Source organism: Sinohyriopsis cumingii, chromosome 17 (assembly GCF_028554795.1).
Source record: "Sinohyriopsis cumingii isolate HCF-2022 chromosome 17, ASM2855479v2, whole genome shotgun sequence".
Classification (NCBI taxonomy): domain Eukaryota; kingdom Metazoa; phylum Mollusca; class Bivalvia; order Unionida; family Unionidae; genus Sinohyriopsis; species Sinohyriopsis cumingii.
This window is the reverse complement of record NC_142977.1, coordinates 68753935-68766958: the sequence shown is the minus strand read 5'-3', so window position 1 is coordinate 68766958 and position 13024 is coordinate 68753935. Positions and strand designations below refer to the sequence as shown.

The window sequence follows — 13024 nt, the reverse complement described above, 5'->3', positions numbered from 1 at the left end:
GCCATGCATGTGTTGTTTGTAGCAAGATGGCATATTGCATAGGTTGTTTATGGCAAGATAGCATAATGCATAGGTTGTTTGTGGCAAGATAGCATAATGTATGGGTTGTCTGTGGCAAAGTGACAATGTATGGGTTGTTTTTAGCAAGATGGTATGATGTATATATGGGTTGTTTGTGGCAAGATGGCAAAATGCATGGGCTATTTGTGGCAATATAGCATACTGCATGGGTTGTTTGTGGCAAGATGGCATAATTCATGGGTTGTTTATGGCAAGATAGCATAATGCATAGGTTGTTTGTGGCAATATGGTATAATGCGTGGGTTGTTTGTAGCAAAATGATAGTGTATGAGTTGTTTTTGGCAAGATGGTATGATGTATGTATGGGTTGTTTGTTGCAAGATGGCATAATGCATTGGTTGTTTGTGGCAAGGTAGCATAATGCACGAGTTCTTTGTGGCAAGATGGCATAATGAATGGGTTGTGTTTGGCATAATGCATGAGTTGTTTGTGGCAAGATGGCATAATGCGTGGGTTGTTTGTAGCAAAATGATAGTGTATGAGTTGTTTTTGGCAAGATGGTATGATGTATGTATGGGTTGTTTGTTGCAAGATGGCATAATGCATTGGTTGTTTGTGGCCAGGTAGCATAATGCACGAGTTCTTTGTGGCAAGATGGCATAATGAATGGGTTGTGTTTGGCATAATGCATGAGTTGTTTGTGGCAAAATGGTAGTTGTTGTTTTTAGCAAGATGGCATAATGTATGGGTTGTTTGTGGTAAGATGGCATAATGTATGGGTTGTTTGTGCTAAGATGGCATAATGTATGGGTTGTTTGTGGTAAGATGGCATAATGCATGGGTTGTTTGTGGCAAGATGGCATAATGCATTTTTTCTCCAGGATGCTTAATTGTGTGAATCAACCCCAAAATAAATGAATCATCTAAATGATCAAACTTGCAATAATTGTGTACAGAGATTATGGTTTTCTAAAGCCATAATACCAGATCACCGTTTGATTACTTTTGGGAGTTGGAGATCATCTGCTTGTGTCTGTTAAGTTAGTACATCTTGTCCAGCAGAAAGCACTTGCTATGGATTGATAAATATATGTTGTAATGATTCTTCAGAATGCAGCACTAAATAAGACATACATTACAGCAATACATTAATTTGTACATATTCTGCGAGTGTTACTACCTGTATGGTTTGCATTTAAGATTCATAGGGTTTTGGTTACAAGTCAGGGGAAACCCAAGGGCTCACACTGGGTTATATAGTCAAACCTGTCCAAGTGGTCCTGGGTCACAACAGCCATTCTAATTATCCCTGGGCAAATTTGCTTTATAAATGTCATGTAATGCAAATGTCGTATGTAATGCTATATAAATGTCATATGTAATGCTATGTAAATGTCATGTAATGCTATATAAATGTCATGTAATGCAAATGTCGTATGTAATGCTATATAAATGTCGTATATAATGCTATATAAATGTCATATGTAATGTTATATAAATGTTATGTAATGCAAATGTCGTATGTAATGCTATATAAATGTCATGTAATGCTATATAAATGTCATATGTAATGCTATGTAAATGTCATATGTAATGCTATATAAATGTCATATGTAATGCTATGTAAATGTCATATGTAATGCTATATAAATGTCATATGTAATGCTATATAAATGTCATATGTAATGCTATATAAATGTCATGTAATGCAAATGTCATGTAATGCTATATAAATGTCATATGTAATGCTATATAAATGTCGTATGTAATGCTATATAAATGTCATATGTAATGCTATATAAATGTCATATGTAATGCTATATAAATGTCGTATGTAATGCTATATAAATGTCATATGTAATGCTATATAAATGTCGTATGTAATGCTATATAAATGTCATGTAATGCAAATGTCATATGTAATGCTATATAAATGTCATGTAATGCTATATAAATGTCATACGTAATGCTATATAAATGTCATATGTAATGCTATATAAATGTCATATGTAATGCTATATAAATGTTGTATGTAATGCTATATAAATGTCATATGTAATGCTATATAAATGTCATGTAATGCAAATGTCATATGTAATGCTATATAAATGTCATATGTAATGCTATATAAATGTCATATGTAATGCTATATAAATGTCATGTAATGCAAATGTCATATGTAATGCTAGATAAATGTCATATGTAATGCTATATAAATGTCATATGTAATGCTATATAAATGTCATGTGTAATGCTATATAAATGTCATATGTCATTTGAAAGTGAGGCAATTTTTATCATCATGGTAAAGGGTTGAAGCAATTTGTTTGCTGGATGTAGGAAAAAGTAGTTATGTTTAATGCAGTAGCCTGTTGCTCTAGTGTGCTTTGTTTAGTTCATTATTTTAATGCCAGTGAATTAAAGCTACCTCTGATGAAGAAAGTTATTATTTAAGAAGAGATTGAAGTTACATACCTTTTGAATAGGATCAGGAGTCATTCAGTATTTAAAACCTGTCTGCAAACACAGGTGAAATTTTGGTTCATTGATCACAAATAATAGCTGAATATGGCTTCATCTGATTCCATACTCATCACAAGACTCACATAAGTTGACTGTTTTTTTTTAAAAAATCTTGGCGAGTTCAGTAACTTGCTAATCCAGGTATTATTTTTGGAGCATGAATAGCTAGACCATAGTTGTTGGCCAACCAAAGAGTCAGTCCCTTGTTTCACAGTCACGTGTAAGCTGTCAATCAGTAGTAAAATTTGTGTTCTGTCACAGTACACAAAACAGACTTAAATAAGTGATTATTTCAGATCAGTGATGATTTTATTTATAAGATGGATTAAATGGAGCAGGATACAGTATCCTTTTTGTAACATGAGTTTGGGAAAGAACAGATACATGTACTTTATGATTTTGTTGAGTAGTGAGCATAAACCAATCTTGATAAAATAATAATAATGATAATAATAATAATAATAATAATATTAATAATAATGATATTCAGTGCATGGCATTTGCTCAGTACCAATTTTAAAAGATGAACCTGTGTACAGAAGTCATCATCATACAAAAATCAGCTTTTTCTTTTCCCATTGATGGCTGCTATCGACAGGTTTGACTTTACTTTTTGCTCAGCTGATGAAGATATTCCAGGGCAAGTAAATGGCTTTGAGGTGGATGTAGTTTTAAACAGTGAGGAAATGAGAGAATCAAGAAGAAATTAGTGATCTTGCATGTGCTATGGCCTAGACTTGAATCTAGAGTGACAGAGGTTCAATGTGTGCAGTTATTAATACATATATATGCTGCCCAATTTTGATGTAAGCTTTTTGGACTTTGTATTGAGCATGTTTATGACAAAATTCATTACTTTGGCAGAATATCAATGGATTCCACTTTTGAAATGGTTGGGTAGATAGTCAATCATGGAAACATGGTCAACTTTGCTTTCTAACTGAAGTAAAATTTCATGGATAAAGGTGACTATTTTGTCCAAAGCATAAACTCTGTTATTCCTATCTGATTGACAAAACAAGAAGGTCCATGGTCTCCATCAAGATATCTGGCAGGAAAATTGAGTCTCACAAACATGCCAATATTGTAATGCCAACCTAATACGATGACCCAGTTAGTGAAAATAGAATTAAAGTTTTGAAACAAGACAGACAACCTTTATGGTTTTAGTTTTAATCAAAGTCAGATGTACTTATCTTTACTCACAAAAACACTTCAAGAATAAAATGTGCACAGGAAATCTTAGTTGTGCATTAAATATTTATACCACAGGTGCCTTGGTAGATATATCTGTGCATTAAATTGAAGTTTTAAATGTAATGCATGTAACTATGGGTCTGTCTTAGGACAGCTACCTTTATTATCAAAATTGCAGCAAATACTGTGAAACTTATTTCAATAGTCAACATGCTGCAGCTGTTACATCCACCATATAATGTCCAACCAAAATGAAGTTTGTAATGTTCTGATCTCAAAGTAAGGTATGTTTCATGTTTTATTTAGTTTTTATATATTTTTATTGTTGTTATTATTATCATTATTATTGTTATTATTAGAGCTTTTGATAATTTTCATTGACAAATTCTAATGATACTTCAGTGTCTATTAAGAACTGTGCAAATCATTTACCATTATTTCAGTGGGTGGTTGGTGCAGTGGTGATGCTATCTCCAGTGTTGAGAGGTATGATCCACAAACAAATGAGTGGCGCATGGTGGCTCCCATGAGCAAGCGGCGATGTGGGGTGGGGGTAGCTGTACTCAATGACCTCCTGTATGCTGTTGGTGGACATGATGGCCAGTCCTATCTCAACAGTATAGAAAGGTAAACATATCCCTGTCACCAGATTTACAAACACCAATACTTTGGTTTTTGAAGCAGATTATGTGAATAGTCCGTAACATGGATAATCACAGCCTTTGCAAACAATTCATTGAATAGTTTTAAATTAGAGTGCAGTTCTTTCGACAGTGAAAATTTAGAACTGTTTAAATGTCTCTACTAAGAAGCATATAAGCTAGGTGTATAGGAAAACAATAACAGTGATAAAGGGAGCAGTCATTGTGCATATATTGCATTAGGTTTGAATGTATCAGTATTATTAAGATAAGTTAATTATTAACTTGTTTAACTTTTTTAAATGGTCACGAGACCTTGAATTTTTCAAGTAGTTTGTGTTATCATTGAAAAACCTTGAATTCTGCCAGAAACTCCTTGAATTTATTTAGGAGAATACAAAATGTTGAAACTGAATAAAATATATCAATATAAATTAAGAACTTTCTATTTATCTATTGTTCCAGAAATAAAAAAAATAAGTAAATAAAAATGGGATCAAATTTAATGGATCAACTTGAGATGAAATCAGTGGATATCAAAGTAACATATGAGTAAGGTCTGATTTCCAAAAGACATAATACTCCTTAAAACCTGTAGAAGTCCTTGAAAAGTTGTTAAAAGTTAATTGTGCAATCCATGTAGAAAGTTTTAATTAGAGCCTAATTTAACTGTAGTAATGCGCCTGTCAGAAGAAAGCAGATATTTCCAAAAGATTAAAAATGTATAGAAAATACATCAACCTCTGCTAAAAGAAGATATATATGCCAAGGCTTGAACATAAACATTAAATATATTAAAACTTTGAAACCCATTAAGTCTGATTTTCATAAAATATCACATAGGTCAATAGGAACAAATGCTATGGGTTGAAAACAAGTAAAGGCAGATTATTTAGACAGTAAAAGAAAAGTTAATTTTTAGATCACCAAAAACAGTTTTCTCTGGTAAGAATTAAATCTCATCCATGTGACCTTCATCTTAAGTGAAAAACCGCAATACAAGATGACACAAATAATTCATTGTTTTCAGGTATGATCCTCAAACCAACCAGTGGAGTAGTGAAGTGGCACCAACCAGCTCCTGTAGGACAAGTGTTGGAGTTGCAGTGCTGGACAACTATATGTATGCTGTAGGTGGCCAAGATGGCGTCTCCTGTCTCAATTTTGTGGAGAGGTAAAATATTAAACTGTATATAATGCATTATAGTTTACCTTTTGCTTAGCCATGAAAAAATGAGTTAATTATTTTTTTTAAATACAGGGTTCACTTCAGGCTGTACCCTTGCACAAGTAATTGACATATTTTCATCGTCAGTACACCATAGGTGCATAAAAAATGATCCAAGACACTGAAGATACAAGATAGTTATGGTTGATTTTAGAATGAAGAAACTTATTCCAAGTTTGCTGAATAGAGTGCTCATTGCCAAGGAATCATAAAATGATCAATTTCATTGGCTGACAGAAATGTCTTACTGATTTTGATTAGCTTTAAAACCAATCAAGAGTACATAGTGCATTATTGATAGATATGTAAAGAAGAGAAGATGAAATATTCACTGAAAATGATGCTGCATTTACTATCATTGTATCATACAGTAAGAAAAAAATCTAGTTTCAAATGCCCTTTCAGTTTCCTTGTCAAATTAAATGACCATGTCTTGAACATTGGTTATTTTAGCCAACAAGAAAATTGTCTGAGCTTTAATCTTTTTAAGAGCTGATTCAGAGGAAACAGTGCTGGAAAATTAAATATTTATAGCAAAAATTATTAAACTGACAACACTGCTGTTTGTGATAATGTTATGTGTTTGAATTTCTTGACTCCACTTTTAGATCTGCTTAGTGTTAGAGGCCAATGATCAACCACTTTTTCATTTCTGGAATGAACTGAGTGTGTGTGTGTGTCTCTCTCTCTCTCTCTCTTTCTCTCTCTCTCTCTCTCTCTCTCTCATTCTCATGTAAGTACTGTATGTCAGAGAAACTGAAAAACTGCATAAAAGGATCAACCTTCATGGATCTGATTGGATGACATAAAAGCTGTACAGAAGCCCAGTCACAGAACACTTCTGCTCCTATGACCACACTTTCAGTGGTATAACACTTATAGCAATTGCTTTCAACCCCAAATGGAGTCCCGAAACCAGGAAAGAAAAGGAATCTTACTGGAAACGCCACCTTAGAACATTGAAACCAAGCAGTTTAAACCAAGAAGACTAGAAAAAGACATTCACAAATAAAATTATTACCCTTTTGCATCCGGCATGTTCTCTTTTCAGTGATTCTCTAAATCTGCATATTAGTCACCCAATAACCAATAATTACAACTACAACAATTAAATATCCAGGATATAATTTGCGTGTACATAAATATACATAAAATAACAGCTGACGCTATGGCTCATCAATGTCTAGGTCAGTATAAAATATCTTTCAGCATCCACAGCATCATAGTCATGTAAAGTTTTACAAAGACAATGTCTTGACTTGACTATGTTTTGTATTTGCCTTTGAAAAAGACTCATTAAGAGTCGAAAACACTTAGGCTAGTTAGATGCTAGTTTTGCACTGTTCATAGTCAGTTTATTACATTTATCGTAATCAATCCCTGACAAACGTGATCCCTTGCTGGATCCAGTGCACTTGAAAGGACTGTTATTCGCCATATGATTTGTATTCTTTTTATATATATATATATATATATATATATATATATATATATATATATATATATATATATATATATATAAGAGAGAAAGGGATAGAGAGAGAACTGTGTCTGTATAGATTGTATCATATTTAGTCAGAGATGCGATGGTGTAGTGTTTATCAATTCAGTTTCATTTCCACTAATTAAAGAATCTCAGGTCAGTTCTTGAGAGTAAATAATAACACTACTTAAAAACCCAGCTTTCTGTTGTCTTTTGTAATGCTGGCCTGCATGCATAATTTGTTCTGTATTTAAGATATTAATTTTCATTGTACTGATACATTAGGCAATTATATTTTACCCTTTTTTGAATTTTGATCCTGACGGCACATTTATTTGACCATGCAGCTATTGTGTTCTTGCCACCTAAGTGTGATACAGATCTTCAGCAAAGAAAAACCTGTTCCACCAAACTCATCTTCATCCAGTTAATGTACCTTAGGAAACATTACATGGTAGAAAAAAATATTCTGTGGAAAAAAACTGGGTAACTGGTTTTACATTCACTGAAGCTACTGAAGAATCCTTAATAAATGAATTCACTTGTTTTCAGATATGACCCACAATTAAACAAGTGGACAAAAGTGGCATCCATGAGTACCAGAAGGCTGGGGGTGGGGGTAGCTGTTTTAGCAGGATATCTTTATGCCGTTGGGGGCAGTGATGGCACATCACCGCTTAATACAGGTAGGCATATGTATAGATTGTTATTTTCTACACATGTTTTGGTGTGTCTGCATGTATGTTTTTTTTCTGGTGAGATTTAGATGTTTACATTGTACATTTACACTGTTTATACTCTTTGTCAATGAAGTTTATAGGGTATAATGAATCAGTTTGTCCTTCCATCCATCCATTTTTTGGTTTAATTTTTCCAGAATCCTTTGCTTGATATGCTTTTGTATCATGAGTCTGATCAGCATTTTAAGAAATGTGCTCATCCCTCCTTCGATCACACTGTTGTCCAGTTTATATTTCCAGAACTGTCATATCGTAGAGACTTGGAAATATGCATCTGTATCAGGAGTAGAGATTGTATCCCTTATCATTATCAGATTAGTACAAATGTAGTGATACCCCCAGTTTTAAAAAAAAATAATATTTGCACTTCATATCTAGCCAGTAATGGTGGGTGGGTGGGTATTCTGTAAACACTAGCCTACTGACAGATCTACTTAAGGCAGTTTTTATACCAAAGATGTATAGATTGTTTTTCAATGTGCTAAATGGCAGTTGAAGTTCCAGGTAAGTTCTAAATGTACAAAGGAGCAAGCAGGATGATCGATTGACATAAGTGCTTGGTATGTTTCAGGTGTAATTAATGTGCCTAATGAGTCCAAACAGCTAAAAATAATTATTTGACTAGTATATTTTCTTATAACTGTCCCAGTTAAATAGATTGAAAATTTGAATTTTGAATCGACTTTCCCTGCATCCACTATGCTTTTTGTAGAACATTATTGCATCTGTCAACCCCTGTGTATTGCATCTGTCAACCCCTGTGTGTTGATTTTTTTTTATAAAGAAATGAATCCATCAGTGACTGGTAGATGGAAATAGAGGATGCCAACACAGGCAGTAATTTTATATTAATTATATGCACACAATATTATGATATCTATCCATCAGTCTGTTGCCATTTAGTTTCTGCACAATAACTTAAGCTTTCCATCATATGCAGTTATTTGTGGATGGCCCGCACTTGGAGTATTTAAGAATCTGATAGATTTTGGGTTCAAAAGTTTAAAGATCAAGTACACCGTCTTCAAGTTCAAAAATGGCTTCCATACAATACCTTTAGTTCTCCACTATCTATGGTTACTAAACTTAATGGATAGCTTGTACATAGGGTAAAGAAAAATGCTTCTGGATTCAGGTTAAAAGGTTAGAGGTCAGGTGACCTTGAAAGAAGGAAAATGGTTTCAACAAAATAACCCAGACTTGCCAACCCCTACAGTTTGACTCCATGTCTTACTGAAATGATCTGTAAATTATGGACTTCTTTAATAATAGCTAAAATTACAAATTGGGCTAATCTGAGTTTTTTGCCTCAATCTGGGTGTTTGTGTTAGATCAGTGCAGTTTATGAGGTAACCAGAATAATTTTTAAGCTGTACTTTTGATGCTTTAATCTGCCCATCTTTTTCATGTGAAACTCTTGTGTGATGATCTATTTTTTGTTTATTATTATCAAGAAAATGTCAAACAAAAAGGGGACAGCCTCTTAATAAGCTAAAACAATGAGGACAAAAGTATAAAGCAAATATCCTGATTACTGGGGAAGAATGATGGAAATGTATCAGTGCTGGACATTATGTTAGATCGATCTGAGTATTGATCACAGTAGATTGACACTGACACATGAAATGTATCAGTGCTGGACATTATGTTAGATCGATCTGAGTATTGATCACAGTAGATTGACACTGACACATGAAATTTATCAGAGATCTCGGAAGAAGCCATTGACCTCCTTGGATTTTAAAACTGCAATTTCTGAAACTGAATTGAAAGTAATTAGGGTCTTAGTGTCCTTTGTCAGTGTTTTAATTTAACATAATGTTGCCTTCACAGCATCAGATCACACTTTTGAACTTTCAAATGCATGTTGTTCAGTTTAAAAATAGCAGCACATGATAGTTTGTGAGACATTACTGAAATAAGTTAAGGTGTAACTTATGGAAAAAATTTAGACTGTCTTACTGTCTCACTTTCAAAGTGACCCTGTCTTAGGGTCAACAGGTCCGAACAGCGCCTTCTACCCATCTACAGTTACCAAACTTTGTGGATGGCTTGCACTTGGGTAAGGAAGAACACTGTAGATTTGGGGCTTAAAGGTCATTGGCTAAGGTAATCTTGAATGAAAGAAGAAAAATGGCTTCTGTTCAGTAATTTGAGCTTTCCATCATACATGGTTACCAAACCTGATAGAATGCTTTCCATTTGTGTCAATAAGAACCTAGATGACTTTGGAGTCAAAAGGTTAAAGGTCATTGCCACTCATTTAAAAATAGAAATATGGTCCTTTACAGTAACATTAGTTGTACATCAATTTCAACAAAACTTTGTGGAAGGTTTGCACTTTGGGTAAGGAAGAAGGATATTGATTTTGGGGTTATATGTTCAAAGCATAGCTGCCAAGTGTCCTGTTTTTTTTCTGTATTTGTCCTGCGTTTTGGATATAACTACGAGTGTATGTTTTTCTTGTTAAAAAATCTGTTTTTAATATTTTTAAAAACCATTTAATTAAAAATTTCCTTGCAATTTTCTGTTTAGAATGGGCACCCAGTTCCATTCTGAGAGTGAATGTGTCATATGTATATAGGGAGATAGAATTCTAAAATATAATTGGTTCATTCAAAATTGAGGCTACCGTGCCAGTTTTTAACCACCATATTGGATTGTGCAAAGCAGTTACTGCTATCACTGTATTTCATCTTTTGTAATATCCAACTTCTAGTCTTTTAGAAAAGGAAAGCAGAAGATTCATTTTGCCAGCAAAGAAATGAAAACTGTACTGGAAGGACAATTGTGCCATATTGTTTTGATTTGTGACACCATCTAGTAAAGGAAAAAAACTTGCATCTTGCAAATTATGTAATTGTGATTTCGCTAATGAGGCACCCATAACATAAAACAGCATGAGAAAGTTCATAAACATCAGCTTTGTGCTACATCATCAACAACTGCCTAACAACAACAAAAAATCTCTACATTTATTGCTGTTAGAGAGAACCTTGATGTAATTCGATCTAAGTTCAATTTACTAAATTTCTTTTATAATGAACCTTTCTCAGCTACTAGTGTTGCTGGTAATTTATTTTGCACACCTTTTCCATACAGTAAAATTACAAAGGATTACTTGTGTGTTAGAAGGAAAATGTTGCACAGAATTCAGATCATCAATGAAAGATGGCACATTGGAACTAATAATGATTGAAAAAACAATTTGTGGAAAAAGCTCATATAAACAGCATGTGTCTGAGTTAATGTTGCTTTCTTGCATCTTCGGAATGGGCACATGAAAGGAACAGTGCCCATTCAGAAGGTGCAAGGGTGCAACACGTGCTTCTTAGACATTAAATAATTAAGCAAGTTACTGTCCTACTTTACTGATGGTTGTCGATGTTGTAAATATGCATTTAAGTTTTAAAAATCAGTATTTGTTCTTGGAAATCAGTATTTTTGGCATAAGCAATCAGTATCTTTGTGTTCTGGGATTGGCAGCTATGTCAGAGGTATAGGTCACTGATTGAAACTGAAACAATTGTTTATGCATAACAACTTTTGTTTTACATCACAAACCTGCCCAAGATTTTTTGATTCAGACTGAAGAAAAATGGTTTCCATACAAAAGTTTGTTATCAACAGAGGTGCATAATGTGTCAGTCAAAGTACTCTTGTGAATGGATGCAGATGTGTTTTAGGTCACTTAAATTGTTGTTGTTGTTGTACTTGTTGTTGTAGGGTTTAACACCATTTTTCAGCACACGATAGGCTATACATGGCGGCCAGTATTAATGGTGGAGGAAGAACCCGGGAAGACTCTGGAAAAAACCACCGACCCACGAGAAGCTACTAGCAAGCTTTCTCACATACCCACATTAGCCGAATACGAGACTCGAACCTACGCAGACAGAGGTGAGATGGCAGTGATCCGTAACGGAAAGCGCTTTAGACAACTCGGCCACTCGGGGCCCCGACACTTAAATTGTAAATGCACTTGTACAACTTTCTCAGAATTTCTTACAATTGTATAATTATTGCTAAACTAATAGCTGTTAGTTGCAAATTTAAAGTTTGCTGTTTTTTATTTTTGAGTCTAAATTCATCTACATGAATTTTTTTACTACTATTCAGTTCAGAAGCTCAAAGCTTTGCAATTTGTGACAATGTTGACATTGGTGGCAGAATTACAAAATATATCTTACAATTTGAGTTTCATATTAGATTTCTATTTCTGACTATTGTAGTATTTGAATTACAGTTGAGAGATATGACCCTAGATCCAATCGATGGTCCCCTGTGGCACCGATGGGCACTCGGAGAAAACACCTGGGTGTGGCAGTCTATAACAACATGATCTATGCTGTAGGTGGACGAGATGATACAACAGAACTCAGCAGTGCTGAGAGATATAATCCACAGGCCAACACATGGCAACCAGTAGTTGCAATGACATCCAGGAGGAGTGGGGTATGCGTGCTATTAGGACACTTTATGATCATCTGTCTTCCTGAATGCATCTCATTTGTTAGAAAATTATTTACTTTATTGCAAGGTTGTAAAATAAATATGTAAAGAGATTTGCCTATAATTAGTTCCTGTCACTATTTTCTAAAATATTTCTGAATATATTTTAATATGTACTTTATCAATTTATTTTTTTGCTCTGAGATTGAGACAAACCTAAATCAGTGCTTATTCAGGTTTCTCAGTAAGAAATCTTAAATATCAATGATATTCATCTAGTTTAATTGATGCATAAGGCAATCGCATTATTCAGCAGATTATTCTAGGGTTTTATTTAGATTAGATATGTCTTATTATTAATGTGATTTCCAAAATTATGTCATGAACTTCTGTTCAGTAATGCATCAACTCTCTCTCCCCCTCCCAATCTCTCTGATCGATCTCTCTCTCACCAAATACCTTTTGCTTACGCCTTTAAAAATGAAAGTGTAGTATGCTAAGGAGAATGTAATGGGTGGATTTTATTAACCGGACATCTTTATCATATTTTTGTTAGTGTCATTGGCACCTTAAATTGGAGGCTATTCCAGTAAAATGTACTTAGGATTTGCAGAAGGCATTTCTAATGTGGAGTAGTCACACATAGATACAATTTAGAATTTTGCATCATTTTCATTTTAACCCCTTGAGTAATCAGAGTACCCTTGCCTTTATTTTTCAAAACTGCCTTCTCTGGATA

At 33.9% G+C, this 13024-nt stretch overlaps 1 protein-coding gene across 1 annotated transcript in view; it reads left to right on the top strand.

The window, feature by feature from the left end:
• LOC149779174 (kelch-like protein diablo) overlaps positions 1 to 13024 on the top strand; it is a 47114-nt gene that overhangs the window by 11225 nt on the left and 22865 nt on the right. The window contains exons 5-8 of the mRNA XM_089939741.1: positions 4185 to 4368; positions 5413 to 5556; positions 7646 to 7779; positions 12080 to 12288. Coding sequence (XP_089795867.1) covers positions 4185 to 4368; positions 5413 to 5556; positions 7646 to 7779; positions 12080 to 12288 — 671 coding nt within the window. The remainder of the gene's footprint in view (positions 1 to 4184; positions 4369 to 5412; positions 5557 to 7645; positions 7780 to 12079; positions 12289 to 13024) is intronic.